The sequence below is a fragment of the Piliocolobus tephrosceles genome, chromosome 9 (assembly GCF_002776525.5).
Source record: "Piliocolobus tephrosceles isolate RC106 chromosome 9, ASM277652v3, whole genome shotgun sequence".
In the NCBI taxonomy this organism is placed as follows: Eukaryota; Metazoa; Chordata; class Mammalia; order Primates; family Cercopithecidae; genus Piliocolobus; species Piliocolobus tephrosceles.
The window spans coordinates 11078825-11101048 of record NC_045442.1 but is presented as its reverse complement, the minus strand read 5'-3'; the positions used below and the strand labels follow the sequence as shown (position 1 = coordinate 11101048).

The window sequence follows — 22224 nt, the reverse complement described above, 5'->3', positions numbered from 1 at the left end:
ACACACACACACACACACACACACACACACACACACACACACACACAGAGTATGGCATGCTTTATATCCCATTGTATAACACATCATTTTCATTTAAGTGTATATAATACTTTTTTCACGACCTTAACATTTTTATAGCATTGAAATTATTTGTATAGAAGAAGGTTTAATGACTACACAAAAATTTTCCACTGGATAGATATACCATCATTTAGTTAAATAGTTACTAATTGTGGGACAAAAACATTGTTTCCAATTATATTTTATAATGTTAAGTGACTACATATAATAGCATATTTTATAACCATTTCTATTTAATGTTTAGAAATATGTAATTCGTATCCTTGCCTCTGAAAGTTTGACTTTATCCTTAATTATTTCCCAGTGTAGAAACAGAATGGGTGGGCAGGCCACATGATCTTCAAGAAACACTGTATTCCCATCAAATGGGAGAACACATTTCTAACTCATAAGGGACTTGTACCTAGGATATATAAGTGACTCTTGTAGTCAATGATAAAAAGTCAAATAACCCAACTGAACAATGAGCAACAGACCTAAAAGATATTTCTCTACAGAAGATTCACAGATGGCAGAGAAGGCATTAGAAAGATGCTCAATGTCATTAGCCGTCAAGGACATGCAAATGAAACACCCAGTAGGTGGGTCGTAGTCAAAAAGCCAGATCATAGCAAGTGTTGATGAGGATGTGGAGAAATTGGAAACCTTATGCATGGCTTGAGGGAATGTGAAATGGTACAGCCACTTTGAGAAGCAGTTTAGTGGCTCCCCAAAAGGTTAGACCTGGAGTCACCATATGACCCACCACTTAAACTCCTAGGCATATACCCAGGAGACATGAAAACATATGTCCACACAGAAACTTGTATGTGAATGTTCAGGACAGCTTCATTCGTAGTAGCCAAATGTGAATGCAGTGCAAATGTTCCTCATGGTGAATCAAGAAACAAATATGATACGTCCATGCAGTGGAGTATTATTTGGCAATAAAAATGAATTTAATAGTGGCCGGACGCGGTGGCTCACGCCTGTAATCCCAGCACTTTGGAAGGCTGAGATGGGTGGATTGGCTGAGGTCAGGACTTCGAGACCAGCCTGGCCAACGTGGTGAAACCCTGTCTCTACTAAAAATACAAAAATTACCTGGGCGTGATGGTGGGCGGCTGTGATCCCAGCTACTTGGGAGGCTGGGGCAGGAGAATCGCTTGAATCTGGGAAGCGGAGGTTGCAATGAGCTGACATCATGCCATTGCACTCAGCCTGGGCTACAATGCAGTTGCCTGGGCAACTCTATCTCAAAAAAAAAAAAAAAAAGAATTTAATACTGATTTATGCTACAACATGATGAACTTTGAAAACACATTGAGAAGTAAGTAAAAAAAGACTACCATATTGTACAATTTGTTTTATATGAAATGTCCAGAAGAGGCAAATCTGTAGAGACAGAAAAGTAGATCAGTGGTTGCCAGGACTGGAGGGTGTTGAGAAGAAATGGGGAGTGATTGCTGATGGGTACAAGGTTTCTTTTTAGGGTGACAAAAATAATCTAAAACTGTGGTGATTTCAGAGCTCTGAGTATGCTAAAAACCAGGGACTTGTCCCCTTAGAAGAAGTAAACAAAGAGTTATGAAAAAGAAAAAAAAAAGAAAACGTTTTAATTTATATCACTGAGTGTGCACGTTTTAAATAAGTTTTTATTACTATAAACCACCAACAAAATGTTTGACTGTTTAGTATTTATCCCTTTCTGATAAATAGCAATAGCTAATATTGCTGGGTGCTTATGTGCCTGGCACTCTCTAAGAGTTTATATAGACATAGAAACATATCTCATGTTTATGTGTAAATGTTCATATATACATATCTTATTTAATACCCATAAGAGTCTGATGAGGCAGATGCCATGATCACTCTCATTTTTCTGATGAGGAAACTGAGGCAGAGAGGTTAAGTAACTGGCTCCGGATCATGGAGCTGATGGAGGCAGAGCCAAGATGCAAACCCAGGCTTCTTGTTGCAGAAACCCTGCTCCTAACCCGACGTTGTGCTACTTGTGAATTGACAGAGTCCTCTGCTCATGGAAGACGCTAGGGAACACCCTGTATGATGGAGTGCTCTCCACGGGTCAGTGCTGTGCTCAGCCGGGACTATCCCACGTCCCTGTCTGTAGCTGATTGAACAATGATAGTAGTCACTTTGTTGCTTTCTTGGCATTTTTGCTAGAGGTGACACATGCTCCCTCTGAAGCTTAGGTCACCTCCTCCCAGAGGATTGCTGTCCAGGCCCAACAGGGAAAGCAGACTCGAATCAAAGCTCCTAATGTTGGGCCACCTCGAACCAGGCCCAAGAGAGGGGACTTGTTTACAGGGAAAGTTAAGTCATGTTATAAAGTGCAGAAGATGAAACTGGATGATACTTACACACACGATTGCTTATCACAAAATACCTGAAGACCTGGTACAATGGAGATGTCCCCTCTCTCCTCTCTAGGACCCTCTTCAAATTGTGGTGGCTTCTTATTCAGTGCCAGTGGGACATTCTCCAGCCCATCCTACCCTGCATACTACCCCAACAATGCTAAGTGTGTTTGGGAAATAGAAGTGAATTCTGGTTATCGCATAAACCTGGGCTTCAGTAATCTGCAGTAAGTAATGCCTGGTCATCTGGTGAGGGGTGAGTCCCTCTGCAGCACACCCAGTGGTTTAACTGTGTCCTGGGCTGGGATGTTTTTCACTCTTGTGTGCTGTGGACAAGCTTTTGGTGGCTTTGGTTCTTATCATAAAGAATCAAGGAATACTGAAGTCCTTTGACTTAATTGAGGAAGAGCTAGAAGAAAAACCTGTATTCAATGGCATCACTCGTAAAGTCCAAACTATTTAAAAAATGGAGGGCCAATAGGAATTTCAATGTTGACTTGAATACATTTTCTCCATACAGGTTGGAGGTGCAGTATAACTGCAGTTTTGATTATGTTGAAATCTTTGATGGATCATTAAATAGTCACCTGCTGGGGAAAATCTGTAATGATACCAGGCAAATATTTACATCTTCTTACAACCGAATGACTATTCACTTTCGAAGTGACATCAGTTTCCAAAACACCGGCTTTTTGGCTTGGTATAACTCCTTCCCAAGCGGTAAGTGCACACTAGACCATGCCTACGAGGCTTGGTGGATTTACCCAGCTGCCTCTTTGGGTTCCCCAAGGAAATCAAAGGAAGGGCCTCATCAATGCATTGCCCATTCTCCTTCTCTTGGCACTGACTGTGTGAGCCTCAAGGAGGGGCGGGCCCTTGGGAAGGCAGCAAAGGGTGCAGACTGGGGGGTCACACCTGGCCTTGGGTCTGCCACTAACTTTCCGGGGGACCTGGTGACTCTCCTTGCAGAGCCACCCCTCTCTGTCTGGAGGTGAGGAGATCTGAGCTTGGTGATGTCTGGAGCCCCTTTCAGCTCTACATGGAGTGGTCCAGTACCTCCATTCCGGCTTTTCCACATTTCTATTTGATGACTTTGGAGGTGGGGAAAGGCCTGTGGGATGCTTGGCCTTTGAGGTTTGTTGTGGGACATTTGTTGTGGGAAATGGCCATGATTTCCCAGTTAATGTGTCTTTCAGATGCCACCTTGAGGTTGGTCAATTTAAACTCATCCTACGGTCTATGTGCCGGGCGTGTTGAAATTTACCATGGTGGCACCTGGGGAACAGTTTGTGATGACTCCTGGACCATTCACGAAGCTGAGGTGGTCTGCAGACAGCTGGGGTGTGGACGTGCAGTTTCAGCCCTTGGAAACGCCTATTTTGGCGCTGGCTCTGGCCCCATCACCCTGGACGATGTAGAGTGCTCAGGGACGGAATCCACTCTCTGGCAGTGCCGGAACCGAGGCTGGTTCTCCCACAACTGTCATCACAATGAAGATGCTGGTGTCATCTGCTCAGGTATGGCCCAATGCCATGGAAGGCCCATTTCACCTGTAACCTGCTATAAAGGGAGAGCTTAAGGCCAGTGGCTGATGGTGTCTGTGGCCCAGGCAGGAGCTGATCATGTGTGCTCGTGGCCTGTGCACTCCAGAAGAGCATGCAGGGGGCTGCTTTATCTTTGGCCAGTTTCTGGACCCAGGGCCATTATGCCGAACACTCATCTGACTAAAGGACCTCCAGCAATGATTCAACTTCTTTATGCTTCAGTTTCCTTGACTGTTGAGTCGGGGTGGCTATGATAGTACTTGCTAGCAGTGACAGTTGGGATGATTTTAGAACAGTCATGGTCAAGGAGAGAGTGATGGGTGTTATGACCTCAGCTGTAATCCTGATGACCACAAGTATGACGGGACTTAGGGAGCATCTGGGGAAGCTGCGAAGGCTTCTCAACAGCAATTGCTCGGTGGACCTGGGGGTCCTCGGCGAGGGGGTCAGGTTATGAGCTATGTACGTGTATCTCTGCCTCATTCTGGCCCCTCCTCGAAGCCACACGTCTGTGACCTATGCTTTTCTTCTATTCCTTTTCAGGAAACCCACTATCGACACCTGGTAAGTCCCCCCGATTTCCATTCCACTTCCCTGGTCTCCAGATCTCTCCATTGCTGCTGCCTAGACTGTGCAGGGCATGTTGCTCACTCTCCAAGGAGTTCATCTGTGGTGCCCTCCTCTACAGTCCCTGTCCCCTCCCCTGCCAGCCACCAGGACGGTGTGCCCCTCTCTGTGCTTCAGTGGCTTGGCCCACCTAAGAGTAGGATCTCCAGTCAGTCCCAAGGTGAGGCCTGCCACCTGTCAGATTTGCCTGTCCTCGCAGACACCAGACCCTGACCAGTGTTGGCCAAATGGGGCCTACTGCATCGCTAAGCTCCTCCCTGCCTGCTCCTGAGCTGCTCTGAGTGTTCCCAGCATGGCCCTGGCACTTCAGGTCTTTCCTTTCCAATACCACCTCCCACCACTGCTGGCCTTGTCATCTTCTGGCCTCCCACAGCAGCAGCTTCAGGCCTGCCCCTCTCATCCATTCTCCACTGTGCAGCCCCTTCAAGTGATTCCTCAGGGTCTTCTGGTGGTGACCCCCTCCTCAGCACAGTATGACTGCCAGGGGTCCCTATGCTTGGTGCCCTCTCACCCTCTGCTGCTGCTCCATCCACATGGAGGTTCCCAAATCTCTTCCACCTGGGTGCAGTTGCACCTTCTGTTCCTCTGCCTGGGACATCCCGTTTCTACCTCTTTGCCTGCCCTCTAATTACTGCCCTCCTTTCCCCACTCCATCTGGGGCAGGGGCCAGACTTTCAGGCTCCTCTCCTTCCCCAGGCTTTGGTCAATCTCAGCCTCTTCCCACTCTGCTGGGATTCGCTCTCCTCCAGACCTCCCGAAGGGCAAGTGAGCTCCCCAAGGGCAAGGCCTGTGTCCGGCTCCTCCCTGTGGACTCAGGCTTGGCACAGCATCTGCACAGCTCTCGAGCAGTTGACAGCTGTGCCAGGGATGCCGTAAAACTGATCCCGATCTTTTCTTTTTGTCAACAGCTCCTTTTCTCAGTGTCACCCATCCAAACAGTAAGTTCTGAGCTCCCTGATGAGTCTGTGGCAGAGTGGCCTGGAAATCCCCCTTCCCATTTCCTCAGTGACAATGGGGCTGGGGAGGAGATGGCTTCCCCAAAAGTGGTCTCCCTGCCCCGCCAGCCCTCAGTGGATGGTCCAGATCTAGGCCACCTCTTGCTTTTATTTGGTTTCTGTCTTGGGAATTATTTTTTAAATTTTTAAAGTAATTTAAATTTAAAGTAGTCCCCAGGTGACTGTGCAGTGTGCTCTGAGGGTCCCCGACATTCCCATTTTTTGTCCTGACAGCAAATTATTCCTGTGGAGGCTTCCTGTCCCAACCATCAGGGGACTTTTCCAGCCCATTCTATCCCAGGAACTATCCGAACAATGCCAAGTGTGTGTGGGACATTGTGGTGCAAAACAACCACCGTGTGACGGTGATCTTCAGAGATGTCCAGTAAGTGTGCGCCAAGAAGAATGCCTTGGGGCCTCACAGACCTTTCAAGAGGGAATAAATGGTACTTAGAACATCAGGAGAGATGTTTGCTAGAAGACATTTTTGACCTAGCCCAGAGGCATCCCGTGGAGAGTTGGGGAGGGGGCACAAGAGCCTTGGACTGGACGAAAGCTCTGGTTTCAAGTCCTAGGTCTGCCACCAATTTGCTGTGTGACCACAGGAAGTCACTCAACTGTCCTGAGCCTCAGTCAAAAGAGGGGAATAAAACACCCGGTCTCCTCACCTCATTGGTTACTGGGAAGGTCACGAGAAAGAGAGAGGAGAGAGAGGGAGAGAGATGTGAAAATATTTACAAAATGTTGTCCAATGGAAAAGATGGTTGTTAAGTAGTAATGATAGACTTAGGGGCAATAATAGCACAAATAATCCTATTAGCAACCACACTGGCCAGGTATGGTGCCTCAGGCTTGTAATCCCAACAGTTTGGGAGGCTGAGGCAAGAGGATCACCTGAGCCCAGGAGTTCAAGACCAACCTGAGCAACATAGGGAGACCCCCATCTCTATGAAAAAAAAAAAATACAAAAATTAGCTGGGCATGGTGGCCTGCACCTGTAGTCCCAGCTACTCAGGAGGCTGAGGCAGGAGAATTGCCAGAGCCCTGGAAGTTCAAAGTTGTGGTGAACTATGATAGCGCCAGTGCACTCCAGCTTGTGGAACAAAGCGAGACCCTGTCTCAGGAAAACAAAACAAAAAGAACAATTGTATTGGTTTTGTGGAACCCTTTTTCTCCACCCTCTCCTTTCTTCATGTGAGTTCCCCAGGGATCGGGCAGAGATGGAGGAATTGCTGCTGCAGAGGGTAGGGTATCTGCTCTGCATCCAATCACAAGTAGAAATCATCGTTTTAAGCAGAGGGGACATTACTAAAAGCTCTTTTCTTTTCTTTTCTTTTTTTTTTGACATGGAGTCTCGCTCTGTCACCCAGGCTGGAGCATAGAGGCACGGTCTTGGCTCACTCTAACCTCCGCCTCCTGGGTTCAAGCGATTCTCCTGCTTCAGCCTCTCAAGTAGCTGGGATTACAGGCGCACACCACAATGCCTGGCTAATTTTTGTATTTTTATTAGAGATGGGGTTTCACCATGTTGGCCAGGCTGGTCTTCAAGTCTGACCTCAGGTGACCCTCCCACCTCGGCCTCCCAAAGTGCTGGGATTACAGGTGTGAGCCACCATGGCTAACATCAAAAGTACATTAATATATGATTTATCCAAGGAGGTGGGTGGCCCAGCTGACCGCGAAGAGGCACCAGTATTTTCTAGTGTCCTGAATGAGGGGCTACACTAATTTCTTCTCTAACAGCCACTATTGAACAAAATAGTTTTCCCTGTTGATTTCTGTTTGCAGTGGGTTTTGGAGTCTCTGCTTTAGTAGTTCATTTGGGATTTTGCAAAAGATACATCATTTTATTCTCTTTGTCATTACAATACAAAGATTGCACTTAAAACTTATGCAGTCCTATGGGAAAAGGTTGACCATGACTGGTTCTTTAACCAGCATCTTAACAGCAATGACCATCACCATTTGTGACATTTTACAAAGCCCTTTTCTGTATGTTGTTTTATTTGAGCTTCAACATAGCCCTCTTCAGCATGTGTGGATCAGATTATTTTGCCTTTGTAAACAGGAAAAGCTTTAGAGAGATTATTTGACTTGCCCAATATTTATTCAGTTATTTATTTCTCTCACTATGAACTCATGCATATTGATTTTATTCTGTGGGGGCACCAGGGACTTTTCGATAGAAGAAAAATGGTCTAGATCAGGATGCGAGCCCTTCCTTTCCTGATGTAAAGGGCTGACATGTGAGGGGCTGTAGATTTCATATTTGTGACTGCAAAGTGCAGGTCTAAGACCCAGGCATGGAGGTTGAGGGAAGATGAGACTCTCTTGATTTAAGGAGACCTATGACTTTCTTTTTTTTCAATTTTTATTTTTCTTTTTAGTTTTTGAGACAGGGCCTTGCTCTGTCGCCCAAACTGGAGTGCAGTGGCACGATCTCGGCTCACGGCAACCTCTGCCTCCCGGGTTCAAGTGATTCTCCTACCTCAGCCTCCTGAGTAGCCTCCCTCACACTACAGGCTTGTGCCACCACGCCCAGCTAATTTTTGTATTTTTAGTAGAGACAGGGTTTCACCACATTGGCCAGGCTGGTCTCGAACTTATGACCTCAGATGATCCACCCGCCTCGGCCTCCCAAAGTGCTGGGATGATAAGCGTGAGCTACCGTGCCCAGCCTATGACTTTCATTGATGAACTTTGTCAGAGTTTCTGGCACAGAGGTGCAACCCCACCCTGAGATCTGACCCCTGTGTCAAATTCTGGGAGGAAATGAAGCCAAATGGTGTTTCCTTTCTCTGCAGGCTTGAAGGTGGCTGCAACTATGATTACGTTGAAGTTTTCGATGGCCCCTACCACAGTTCCCCTCTCATTGCTCGAGTTTGTGATGGGGCCAGAGGCTCCTTCACTTCCTCCTCCAACTTCATGTCCATTCGCTTCGTCAGTGACCACAGCGTCACGAGGAGAGGGTTCCGGGCTGAGTACTACTCCAGTCCCTCCAATGACAGCACCAGTAAGTCCCCTTGTGGGAATGATCTGTTGGGACTGGGGACATCCTGAGAGCATCTGTGGCTCAACTGTCCCGTGGTTGTGAAATAAGAAATGAAGGAACCCTTTCAGGTCACCAGGGCTTGATTTTCAGCTGAAAGGGGCCAGGAGTAGTGGGCCTCAGGACTCTGGCTGCCCAGAAATGAAGTCAGGACTAGAACTGGCTGACAGGTGCTGATTGGTCTTTCTGTGGTCAGCAGAGACTAAGTAGAGGGTCCCAGGTGATGCTCTTAGCGGAGAGTGATGAGTCAGTGCCAGAGGCAGAGGTGACCTCTTGGCTTGAAACCTTGTGACCTTCTCAGAGTGTGGGACACTGTGTCCGTGGCCTGAGACCTAACACATTTGGCTTCTATCTGAAGATAGACTGAGCTGGGTGGCTGGAAGTGGCTGAGATAAGGTCACTCAGCCACTTCCAGCAGAGCCTGTATGGCTATGATTTGAGTTACTGTATGGACTGATGTATAGATTGGCCAAGGGCCAGGCAAGGTGACATCCAGGGTCTCTTATGCAGTCAGGATTAAAGATTGACTTGCTTCATGGCTAAAAGACCTTGTTTCATGACATTCCCACAATTTGACCATGCAGTTACTTTCCTTTACAGGTAAATGGTAACTTGGCCAAACATTCCACTTATTTAAAAATGCTGCCTCCAATTCTCCATCAGAGAAATCCCGAGTCCACATGCTGTCCCTGGGCTTTCATAAGAATGGGGCTGACTTCACCCTAGGGTCCTTGGGGGATTGCAGTGACGTCTGTGCCCACACCCTAAGTGCCCACCCTCCCTGTCAGCCACTCTGGTCTGTGCACTTTTTAAGTGGAAAGGGCATCTGACTCCGTAGGACTTGTGGAGTCCGGGGCAATGACTGAGTGCCTTATCTGTCCTTGTCTATCAGACCTGCTCTGTCTGCCAAATCACATGCAAGCCAGCGTGAGCAGGAGCTACCTCCAATCCTTGGGCTTTTCTGCCAGTGACCTTGTCATTTCCACCTGGAACGGGTACTACGAGTGTCGGCCCCAGATAACGCCGAGCCTGGTGATATTCACAATTCCCTACTCAGGCTGCGGCACCATCAAGCAGGTAAGCCTGGGGCTTCCCATTCCGTTTCCCAGTGCACGAGCTTTCTTATAGTGGTATGTGCTGTGCTTCTTGAATTCTGGGGATGCAGAAATTATGATTTTGGCATAATCAGGACATAATTGGAATAAATGAAGATAAAAAACTTTCGGTTTTTTTCCATCAGCAATAACAACAGCAGCTCCTGGAGCAGCTCCAGATTTTGCAGGGCCTGAAGCTTATACAGTTAGGGTCGGGGGTGAGGGGCAGGTGTTGAGAGGGGCAGGAGCCTCATTAAGTCAAAGAGTGCAATATCTATGAACTTTTATAAACTTTGTGACAACGTATGGCTGTGCAAACGCATTGCTAGGCCTTGGATGAGGCCCGCACATTGCACCAGACAGGGAAAAGGGGCCCGAAAGCTTCAGCCTCATTAGCTCCACAGTCAGTTGGCCTCTGCAGCTGCCATTTGTTGAGCTATCACCATCTAAGATGGCCCCCTGCATCCAATTTTGGGTGAAAGTGAAGCCAAAATGGTGTGTCCCTTCTCTATAGGCTTGAAGGTGACTGCAACTATGGTTATATTAAGTTTTCAACAGCCCCTACCACAGATTTCTGTGATTTGCCTGGGACTTTACAGATTTTAGCATAGAAAGTCCCACGTTCCAGGAAACCCCTCACTCCCAGGCAAACGAGGACAGTTAGTCACCCTACAAGTGGCAGATGCTGTGATTAGTCCTTGTCATACTCCCCCAGTGAAGGCTCGGTCTTAATTGTGTTGGGTTCTGGCTTGTTGTGAGTTTGGTCAGTGGAAGTCAGTTCACTGAAGGTGACCGTTGTTCCTGTGCCAAGTGTGTAGCCTGGAGACTGCCACCTAAGCAGCCCTGCTGAGAGCCCTTCACCCCTGTTCACACCTGTTCACACCCATTCACACCCATTCACACCCATTTGGAGCAGCCAGACAATTCTGTCAGCCCTGTTTCTTCTAACTTGGCTGATTATGCACAGCACTTTCCACATTCTTATTACTCCAATTATTTATTTATTTTTATTTTAGTTTTTAAATGACAGGTTCTCATTCTGTTGCCCAGGCTGGATGCCCAGGCATGGGTGCATCATAGCTCACAGCAGACCTGAACTCCTGGGCTTAAGCGATCTTCCAGCCTCAGCCTTCAGAGTAGCTGGGACTACAGGCATGCACCACCACACCCAGCTAATGAAAACAAATTTTTTCGTAGAGGTGGGATCTTGCTATGTGCTCAGGTTGGTCTCGAACTCCTGAGCTCAAGTGATCCTCCTGCCTTGGCCTCCCAAATGCTGGGATTATGGGCATGAACCACTGCTCCTGGCCTCTGTTTCTTTAAATAACCATATTGCCTATCACACTGAGTGCCTCAGGGGCAGGGCCAATGTTTTGTTCATCTTTGCAACCCCCAGTGCCCCTGGTCCTGAGCCTGAGAGTTGATATAGTGTTATTAATAGCTCATACAGATATCAGACACTGAACTAAGTGTACTATATAACTTTTCAAATTCTCAGGACAACTTTATTCCCACTTAATTATGAGGCAACGGAGGCTTGCAGAAGGTAAGCCACTTGCCCAGGACCATATGGCCATGAGCTGCGAGTCTAGGACACAGAGGTAGGGTTGTGCCATCCATGGCTGGAGCTTCCCACAGCTCCACCAGGCTGGCCTGCGATAATGAATCTTAATCTAAAATTAGAACTGCTTCTTCTGACCAAGAAATAAATCTGCACTCCACGTTCATTGTTTGGAGTAGATTCAGAATTTACCTCCATCGTAGGCACCATAGGCAAATGTGACGTCCATGCAAATGATCATGTTAATGTACAGGGTTCAATGGAAAGCACCTGAGAGTATCTTTGAAAGACTAAGAAAGGTCATACTGTCACGCGCATCTGTGTGAAAAGACCACCAAACAGGCTTTGTGTGAGCAATAAAGCATTTTAATCACCTGGGGGCAGGCGGGCTGAGTCCGAAAAGAGAGTCAGCGAAGGGAGATGGGGTGGGGCCACTTTATGGGATTTGGGTAGGTAGTGGAAAATTACAGTCAAAGGGGGTTGTTCTCCAGCGGGCAGGGGTGAGGGTCACAAGGTGCTCAGTGGGGTAGCTTCTGAGGCAGGAGAAGGAATTTCACAAGGTAATGTTGTCAGTTAAGGCAGGAACTGGCCATCTTCACTTTTTTGTGATGTTTCAGTTACTTCAGGCCATCTGGATGTATACGTGCAGGCTCGGGCTCAGAGGCCTGACATTCCTGTCTTCTTATATTAATAAGAAAAATAACGTAAAATAGCATTGAAGTGTTGGGGCAGCGAAAATTTTTTGGGGGGTGGTATGGAGAGATAATGGGCGATGTTTCTCAGGGCTGCTTCGAGCAGGATTGGGGCAGTGTGGGAACCTAGAGTGGGAAGGATTAAGCTGAAGGAAGATTTTGTGGTAAGGGGCGATATTGTGGGGTTGTTAGAAGGAGCATTTGTCATATAGAATGATTGGTGATTGCCTGGATGCAGTTTTGTATGAATTGAGAAATAAAACGAAAGACACAAGATCTGAATAAGAGAGGGAGAAAAACAAGTATTAAAGGACCAAGAATTGGGAGGACCCAGGACATACAATTAAGAGAGTGCCCAAGGGGGTTCAGCATAATTATTTGCTTGGTTGGTGAGTTTTTGGGCTCTATTGTTGAGTTTTTTTATGTTGTTGTACACCAGGCCAGATTGATTTAGGTAAAAACAACACTTTTCATTAAAAAATATACAGAGTCCCCTTTTTTTCAGTAGTGAGTAAGTCGGAGCTTCAGTGATTTTGGAAGAAAGAGAAATGCAAAGCCAGCAACTGTTTGTTAAAGAAAGATTAGAAACGGCTAGGAGAGAGTGAGTGAGATTGATAGTGTGGTGGAGATAGCTAGGGAGAGGTAGAGGGTGGCTTAAGAACAGGAACGAGAGTAAGATTTTGAGTATAAAAGTAAAGAATAGGACTTCATCAGGGTGAAAGTATTGGAGCATACTTCATGTCAGCAAAGATTATCTATCCACTTTAAGAGAGACTTAAGGGTGGTGGTTTGAGATAAAACCAGGACATATCAGTTATGATGGTTTGAAGGAAAAGTGTAAACCAGCAGTGTAAACAAGGGCAAGGTATTTATGAGTAGTTGAGAATGGTGAATAGGAGTATGACTAGACAGAAGACAGTAGGGATGACAAGTTTTTGGGGTGCAGTTCAAGTTGGGCTAGTGTCTGGAATGAGACTGAGGCCTAATAAAAAGGAGCGTCCATACAGGAGTCCAAATGGGCTGTACCCTGTAGCATCCCGGGGACAGGCTCTAATTCTGAGAAGGGCAAGAGGTAAAAGTACTGTCCAGTCTGTTTTAAGTTGGAGGCTGAACTTGGTGAGGTGTGTCTTTAAAAGACTATTAGTCCATTTTACCCTGCCTGAAGATTGAGGATGGTAAGCGGTATCAAGGTTCCACTGTATACCAAGAGCCTGAGAAACTGCTTGGGTGATTTGACTAGTAAAGGCCGGTCCGTTATCAGACTGTGTAGAGGTGGGAAGGCCAAACCAAGGAATTATGTCTGACAGAAGGGAAGAAATGACTGCGGTGGCCTTCTCAGACCCTGTGGGAAAGGCCTCTACCCATCCAGTGAAAGTGTCTACCCAGACCAAGAAGTATTTTAGTTTCCTAACTCCGGGCATGTGAGTAAAGTCAATTTGCCAATTCTGGGCAGGGGTAAATCCCCAAGCCTGATGTGTAGGGAAGGGAAGGGGCCTGAGAAATTCCTGAGGAGTAGTAGGATAGCAGATGGAACACTGAGAAGTGATTTTTTGAGGATAGATTTTTACGATGGAAAGGAAATGAGAAGTTCTAAGAGGCAGGCTAGCAGCTTATAACTTACATGGAAGAGGTTATGAAATGATGACAGAATAGAATGGGCCTGTGAGGCTGGAAGGAGATATTTTCCTTGGTCCAAGAACTATTTACCTTGTGTGGGAAGAGATTGATAGGTGGCAGTTTCAGTGGGGGAGTAGGTGAGAGTGAGTGATGAGAAGGAGAAAAACTGGCCGTAAGGGACAGAAGTTGGAATGCTAGCTGCTGCTTTAGCTCCCTTATCAGCATAAGCGTTGCCCTGAGCGATGGGATCTGACTCCTTTTGATGGCCCTTGCAGTGAATGACTCCAGCTTCCTTTCAAAGTAAAGCAGCCTTGAGAAGAGTTTTTATTAAAGAGGCATCAATGATGGAGGACCCTTGCGTAGTGAGGAAATCTCTTTCTGCCCATATAACAGCATGGTGGTGCAGGATATGGAAGGCATATTTAGAGTCAGTATAAATATTGATGTATAGTCCTTTTGCAAGAGTGAGGGCCTGAGTTAAGGCAATGAGTTCGGCTTGCTGAGAGGTAGTGTATGGAGGCAGAGCAGTAGCCTCAAGGATAGATGTGGAAGATACTATAGCATAGCCTGCCTTTGCTGGTGAGTGGTGATTAGACCTGGTGGAACTGCCATCGATAAACAAAGTGTGATCAGGGCGAGGAACAGGAAAGAAGGAAACATGGGGAAATTGTGAATGCCAGGTGGATTAGAGAGATACAGTCATGGGGGTCAGGTGTGGTATCAGGAATAATTTAGGAGGCTGGATTGAAGTCCAGGCCAGGAACAATGGTAATTGTGGGAGACTCAAGGGGTATGAGTGAATATAGTTGAAGGCGCCAGCGAGCAGAAAGTATATGTGTCAGGTGTGAGGAAGAAAATAGATTTTGGAGGTCATGAGAACTGTAGAGAGTGAGTTGAGCATAGTTTGTGATTTTGAGGGTCTCTAAAAGTATTAGGGCAGTGGCAACTGCCACACGCAGACATGAGGGCTAGGCTAAAACAGTAAGGTCAAGTTGTTTGGAAAGAAAGGCTACAGGGCGCAGTCCCAGCTCTTGTATAAGAATTCTGACTGCATAGCCCTGTACTTTGGCTGTGTGTAATGAAAAGGGTTGGGATGAGTTAGGGAGAGTTCATGTGGGAGCAGCTTTTATGGCTGTTTTTTAAGGATGGAAAGGGGAGTGAAGAAAGGATTTAGGATTTATGGGGTCAACTAGCATTTTTTTGTGAGTTTATGTAATGGTTTAGCCAGGATGGTAAAACTAGGTATTTAAAGGCAGAAGTATCCAACCATGCCCAGGAAGGAAAGGAGTTGTTGTTTTGTAGAAGGGGTTGGGGTTTTGGAGATTAGCCAGACATGATTAGCAGGGAGAGCACACGTGTTTTTATGAAGAATTATACCAAGATAGGTAATGAAAAAGGAAGAAATTTGGGCTTTGAAGGGGGATACGCGATATTCTTTTGAGAATAGATGTTGGAGGAGCAGAAGGGTGTCCTGTTGGGAAGATTTGTAGGAGGGGCTATAAAGTAGAAGGTTGTCAAAATATTTAATAAGGTGAGAAGCAGATGGATGGAAAGAAAGTAAATCATGAGAAAGGGCTTTACTGAAGTAATAAGGGCTGTCCCTAAAGCCTTGCGGCAGTACAGCCCAGGTAAGCTGCTGGGACTGATGGGTGTCAGGGTCAGTTCTGGTAAAAGCAAAGAGAGGCTGGGACGAGGGGTGCAGGGGAATAGTGAAAAAAAATCTTTAAGATCAAGAATGGAATAGTGAGTTGTGAAGGAAGGTATTGAGGACAAAAGAGTGCACGGGTTGGGCACCACGGGGCGGACAGGCAAAACAATTTGGCTGGTAAGGCGCAGATCCTGAACTAACCTGTAAGACTTGTGTGGTTTTTGGACAGATAAAAGGGGGAAATGTAAGGAGAGTTTATAGGCTTTAAAAGACCATGCTGTAATAGGCGAGTGATAATGGGCTTTAATCCTTTTAAAGCATGCTGTGGGATGGGATATTGGCGTTGAGCTGGGTAAGTGTGATTAGGTTTTTAACGGGATGGTAAGGATGCAGGATCAGTCACCAAGGAGGGAGTAGAGGTGTCCCATACCTGTGGATTAAGGTGGGGAGATGCAAGGGGAGGATGCGAAGAAGGTTTTGAACTGGGGAAGAGGGCAGCAATCGGGCATGGCTATAGCCTAGGAATAGTGAGGGAAGCAGATAATTTAGTTAAAATGTCTCCACTTGATAAGGGAGTTGGGCAGGTGAGGATAACTAAAAAGGAGTGCATAAAAGAATGTTGTCCAAGTTGACATCAGAGATGGGGAGTTTTAAGAGGTTTAGAAGCTTGGCCATCAATACCCACAACAGTTATGGAAACAAGGGAAACAGGCCCTTGAAAAGAAGGTAATGTGAAGTGGGTAGCCTCCATATTGATTAAGAAGGGGATGGATTTACCCTCCACCGTAAGAGTTACCTAAAGCGTCCATGATGGTCCAGGAGGCTTCCAAGGCGATGGGGCAGCATCAGTCTTCAGCCGCTAAGCCGAGAAGATCTGGGAAAGAGTCAGTCAGTCAGCCTTGGGCCAGAGTTCCAGGGACTCTGGAAGTGGCAGCCGGGTGAGCTGGAGAGTCCGATTTTCAGTGGGGTCCTGCACAGATGGGACATAGCTTGGGAGGAATCCCAGGCTGTGGGCATTCCTTGGCCCAGTAGCCAGATTTCTGGCACTTGAAGCAAGATTCTGATGGAGGAGGTCCTGTAGGAAAGTTTGACCACTGCGGCTTAGGCATTTTGAAGTTCTTGTGTGCTGGAGATGTGGCTGGGGTTTCTCTCACAGTGGAGGCAAGGAATTGCAACTCAGAAATGTGTTGCTACTTAGTTGCCTCTATTCTTGTACACCTTGAAGGTGAGGTTAATTAAGTCCTGTTGTGAGGTTTGAGGGCCAGAATCTAATTTTTGGAGCTTTATTTAATGTTGGGATCAGATTGGGTAATAAAATGCATATTGAGAATAAGACAGCCTGCTGATCCTTCAGGGTCTAGGGCTGTAAAGCATCTCAGGGTTGCTGCCAAACAAGCCATGAACTGGGCTGGGTTTTTATATTCGATGAAAAAGAGCCTAAACGCTAACTGATTTGGGAGAGGTCAGATAAAGAAAAAGGAGCATTAACCTTGACTATGTGTTTAGCTTCCTCTTTAAGAGGAAATTGTTGGGCGGGTGGGGGAGGGCTAGTCGCGGAACAAAACTGTAAGCTGGATCAGGTGTGAGAAGGGGAGGTGATAGAAGGATTATAGGGTGGGGGAGTGGAGGCTGAGGAAGAATTGGATCCTGATTCAGTCAGGTGGGGAGCGACCTGAGGAGTAGAAGTCTGGGTAGGAGGGGAGAGGTCAGATGGGTAGGTAGAAAAGGAAGATTGAAAAGACTCAACGAACCTTGGGGTTGGGACTGAGGGGACAGGCGGGAGGGAAAGAAGGAGGATTTGGGACGAGTCGCACTGGGAACAGAGACTAGGGAGTGACGGATGATGTGTAAAAGAATGCCTGGACGTCAGGCACCTCAGACCATTTGCCCATTTTACGACAAGAATTATCTAGATCATGTAGGATGGAAAAATCACAACTGCCATTTTCAGGCTATTTGGAACCACTGTCGAGTTTGTAGTGGGGTTAAATGGCATTGCAGAAGAAAATAAGGCATTTAGGTTTTAGGTCAGGTGTGAGTTGAAGAGGTTTTAAGTTCTTGAGAACACAGGCTAAGGGAGGAGAAGGAGGAATGGAGGGTGGAAGGTTGCCCATAGTGAAGGAGGCAAGGCCAGAGAAAAGAAAGGATAGACACAAGAGAAGGGGTCGGGGGTGCGTGCCCCCCAGAAAAGTGGTGCTTGCCACTAAGGGTGAAGGATCAAGGCAGGCATCCCTACAGTGATCAGACACTTCTGAAACGTGGAATCATCAAGCAGGCATCCCCACAGTGATTAAACACCAAGGGGAGACTGTCTTCCTGAGTCTGTGACTGACGCCGGAGTTTTGGGTTCACAGATAAAACGTGTCTTCTCTGTCTCTACCAGAAAAGGAACTGAAATTAAGAGAAGGCAGAGATTGAAGGAAGGCGCCAAGACTGAAAGGAGAAAGAGGTTGAGGGACAGTGAGAGAGGTTGGGGAAGAGAGTAAAAAGTGGCCACTTACCCAATTTAAAATTGGTGAGATGTTCATTGGGCTGGTTGGTCTGAGGACCAGAGGTCATAGGTGGATCTTTCTCATGGAACAAAGAGCAGGAGGACAGGGGATTTTTGATCTCCCAAGGGAGGTCCCCCAATCTGAATCACAGCACCAAATGTCACACGTATCCATGTGAAAAGACCACCAAACAGGATTTGTGTGAGCAATAAAACTTTTTAATCACCTGGGTGCAGGCGGGCTGAGTCCAAAAAGAGCGTCAGTGAAGGGAGATAGGGGTGGGGCCGTTTTACAGGATTTGGGTAGGTAGTGGAAAATTACAGTCAAAGTGGGTTGTTCTCTGGTGGGCAGGGGTAGGGGTCACAAGGTGCTCAGTGGGAAGCTTCTGAACCAGGAGAAGGAATTTCACAAGGTAATGTCATCAGTTAAGGCAGGAATTGGCCATTTTCACTTCTTTTGTGATTCTTCAGTTACCTCAGGCCATCTGGATGTTTATGTGCTGGCTTAGGCTCAGAGGCCTGACAATACGTTTTATTGTGGTCATATGGTTTAAGTCATATGATTTATTGTGACAACTGTTGGTACTGAAATATAAAGCAAAAAAAAAATTTTTAAGACAGTTTAGAGTCAGAAAATGTAGCTAAGAGCAGGTGGGCAACGTAGAACCGCTTCCTGTGGGTCTTCCCCAGACCTGTAACCAGAGTGTGGGCTCTGGCGTCCTCTGCTGCCTCATAGCTAAAGGACAGGCACGTGCCATGGCCATCTCTGAGTGGTTCTGGGAGGGGTGGAAGTCTTGCTGAATCATGTCCCTCTCATTCACACCCAAATCAGCTGTGGGATTCCCTTAGCAGGTGACATGTGCCTGACTCTGCTCTCTTTCCTGCCTCTCCTAGGCAGACAATGACACCATCGACTATTCCAACTTCCTCACAGCAGCTCACGTGGCACCATCACATGGCATCATCACAAGGAGGAAGAACTTCCGTATTCACGTCAGCTGCAGGATGCTTCAGAACACCTGGGTTGACACCATGTACATTGCTAATGACACCATCCAGGTCGAGGAAGTCCAGTATGGCAATTTTGACGTGAACGTTTCCTTTTATACTTCCTCCTCTTTCTTGTATCCTGTGACCAGCCACCCTTACTATGTGAAGCTGAACCAGGACTTGTACGTTCAGGCTGAGATCCTCCATTCTGATGCTGCACTGACCTTGTTTGTGGACACCTGCGTGGCATCACCATACTCCAATGACTTCACGTCTTTGAATTATGATCTAATCCGGAGTGGGTAAGGAGTGTCTTTATGCGATGGCCTTAAATCTTTACTTGCTAACTCAAACATGAGTAGCCCTAAAGCTTGAAGAATGCAAATTTTGATGAAGTACTGGAACTGCAGTTCCCAGTACTTCAAGCTTAACTAGATCCCTTTTACATGTAGTAACATCCTGTAGCTTTTACCTTTGAGGTGATTTCACTCTGTGTTCTGTACCAAATCCCTGATTTCTCATCAGGTAGGATGACCATGTATCATCTCCAGTTAACATCTGGGGAGGTGGGTGTCTGGAGAATAGAACAGCTCAGCAGTGTTCACTCAGCAGGTTAGCTGTAAACTGGGATTAGAATCCAGGTGACTGAACTCCAGCCATATGGTTAAAAAGACTTACATATAGTGGGAAAAGCATTGATTTGCAGCAGACCAAGTTGAAATGTCAGCTCTGCCACGTGCCAGTTGCATGATTCTGGGCCAGTGAAAGCACCTCTATGGCCCAGCTGCTCGCCTGTCAGGTAGGGATAATGACACATACATTGTAAGGCTGTTGGGAGGATGAGATGAGAGAGAGTGGACGGGGCACTGAGCACAGACAGTGTGCGGCAGGTGGTGCACCAGGAATGTGCACTGAAGATGGCAGGAGCCCTGCTGCCCTCCTTCAGTCTGGGAATAGAAGCTCTGGGAGTCCATGGTTCTAGTCAAGCTCAGGAAGTGCAGAGGTCAGGCCAGGAATGTCAGGCTGGGGCCAGAGGGTGTCCAGACTGGGCTGCTCTACCACAGCCCAACTTCCTGGGATGACTGCACGTGGATGAGGTGGGGTTTAACTCTTCTACACTCATGACAACACCATGATGTGCAACTCCAGCCCCCTCTGAAGTCTCTGTTGATGGGTGTGTACCACGCTTCTTGGCTTACAATATAGACCTGGACACTTCAGTAGCCATTGCCTTCCAAGAGAATTTATACTAATAGGGTAAAGGGTTCTGCTAGGAATTAGAGGTGGGTGGATTCAATTCAACACCCCCTTGATATGCTAAGCATAGCACCTCTTTCCAGGCACAGTGTGAACATATGTCAGTTCAGTAAGCAGGTGTTGAGGCTCAGCTTGTTCACAGTCTATGCAGTTTGTTCAATTCACAGCAGCCCCCTTGGTGGCTGAGAGGAGGGGAGAAAGCTTAACCAGATTCCCTTTGTACAAAGAGTCATAAGGTGACATTTAAATTTGTGTGAATTGATTGACATTAATGAAAACGAGTGGGTGACTTAGTTCTTCCCTGCCAAAGGATTCTTTCTGGTCAAATCCTGCCATTTATATATGACAATGCAATTTGCTGGGAAGATGGGGATGTGTGTGCAGGGGTAGATGCACCCTAGCTACACCTGGAGCGCAGGGACTTATAGGCTATCCCTGGCCATCAACAAGATCATGCACCTGGATGTACATTAGAATGACCGGGGCTCCAAACACACCCTGCCCAGGCCCCACCCATACATTCTCTGTATTTGGCCTGGTGGGGCCTGGGTTACATTTAAAAAATCTTGAGTGATTCTGAGGTGGACTCTTGGCTGTGGCTTCGCTGTGGCATTCTGGTCTGCCTGAAGCCCTGAATGGCAGGGTTTGATGGCAAATACAATGACTGCCCGGGGGCTTCTGAGTGACCCTGACCTTTTCCCCAGTGTCCCACCTCTGAACAAGCCTCCAGCTATTTTTGATTCCTCCTTTGCCACTAAGGGAGCTACTGTGGAAAAAAAAAAATCTTGGTATTTGAGAGAATCTGGGTTGCCTATGGAGGAAGGAAGGAGGCTCTAGAAGACAGAAGGAGGGGAGCAGATCCTGGCTGGGTTCCCAGGCTGAGCCAGACTGCCCTGGAGACCACACCCACCACCCATGAGAAATGCCCATCCTAGGCCCGTGGCCCAACTTTCCTGGCTCTTCTGTTTGCTGCACCCTTCAAAATCCCACCAATCTGTAATAACTGGGTTAGTGTGAGCTGCTGCTTCCATATCTTAGGAAAATTCCTGTAAGCATATCCTTAGGTTATTTTCCTTCTGACAGTGGCTGACAGGAGGTGCCCAAGGGAATGAGGAAGGGGTTGATATCAGGGTAGGGGCTACTGGAGGGTTCGCAGGCCAGTGTGGAAAGTACAGTTGCATAGGGCTCAGGGCAGGCTGATGAGGGTCAGGAGAGAGAGGCCCTGGGAGAAGGAGGGCCAGGGCACTGTACTCAGAGTGCAGCCCAATGAGACCTTGCCTGGCCCTGACACCAGGAGAGAGAAGGGAAGGTCATTTCCTTTTCTGCTGTGTCTCAGGGTCCCGCTCCTGGGCGCCAAACTCCAGCTACTTCCCTGACTCACCAGGCTTACCTGGGTACATGGAGCATGTGGTCATTGTGGAATTAGGCCCCAACCCACTATGCAGTATGGGGCCTGCTTGTCTATCAGGAAAACCCCCGCAGGCTTTGCTACCTAAAGATGGCGGTGAGGTACCAGAGCTGCCAGGATTTGTCTGCAGGCCCCACAGTGAGTGTCTGATCCACACGTTCTGACAGAAGGAAAGTCAGGTGTGCAGGAGGCAAGGGCAGTGAGGACAGGCTGTGGAGTTCCTCACCTGGCATAACTGAGTCATGAAGGAAGAATTGGGCCTTGGTGAGAGCTAAAGGGCTACTGTTTTCTTCCAGATGCGTGAGGGATGACACCTACGGAGCCTACTCCCAGCCGTCTCCTCGCATTGCCCGCTTCCGGTTCAGGGCCTTCCACTTCCTGAACCGCTTCCCCTCCGTGTACCTGCATTGTAAAATGGTGGTGTGCAGGGCATATGACCCCTCTTCCCGCTGCAACCGAGGCTGTGTGATGAGGTCCAAGAGGGATGTGGGCTCCTACCAGCAAAAGGTGGACGTTGTCCTGGGTCCCATCCAGCTGCAGAGCCCCCCACGCCTAGAAGAGGAGCCTCAGTAGGTGGTCGCTCTCAGACCCCACTGCCCACCAGGGCACAGACCCCTGACTCTCGGGGACTTGGGATGTTTCTCTTGGTGTCATACTCCAACTCAAATTGAGCTCTACACCGTGCTGCGCCTGGTCATACAGAATTGAATCAGACCTGGTTTCTGCCTTCCCCAAGGCTCACGGTCCTTAGAGGACCCATTGCAGGGCGAGGTCAAGAGAGTTCTGACCTGGATGGCCCATAGACCTGACGTC

The 22224-nt window shown here is 47.5% G+C and overlaps 1 protein-coding gene across 1 annotated transcript in view; it reads left to right on the top strand.

The window, feature by feature from the left end:
- DMBT1 (deleted in malignant brain tumors 1) overlaps window positions 1-21984 on the top strand; it is an 89781-nt gene extending 67797 nt beyond the window's left edge. The window contains exons 15-24 of the mRNA XM_023224398.2: window positions 2512-2665; window positions 2959-3158; window positions 3635-3955; window positions 4526-4546; window positions 5518-5547; window positions 5839-5989; window positions 8409-8617; window positions 9546-9730; window positions 18651-19048; window positions 21708-21984. Of these exons, the coding sequence (XP_023080166.2) occupies window positions 2512-2665; window positions 2959-3158; window positions 3635-3955; window positions 4526-4546; window positions 5518-5547; window positions 5839-5989; window positions 8409-8617; window positions 9546-9730; window positions 18651-19048; window positions 21708-21984 (1946 nt within the window). The remainder of the gene's footprint in view (window positions 1-2511; window positions 2666-2958; window positions 3159-3634; window positions 3956-4525; window positions 4547-5517; window positions 5548-5838; window positions 5990-8408; window positions 8618-9545; window positions 9731-18650; window positions 19049-21707) is intronic.
- The last annotated feature ends 240 nt before the right edge of the window (window positions 21985-22224 follow it).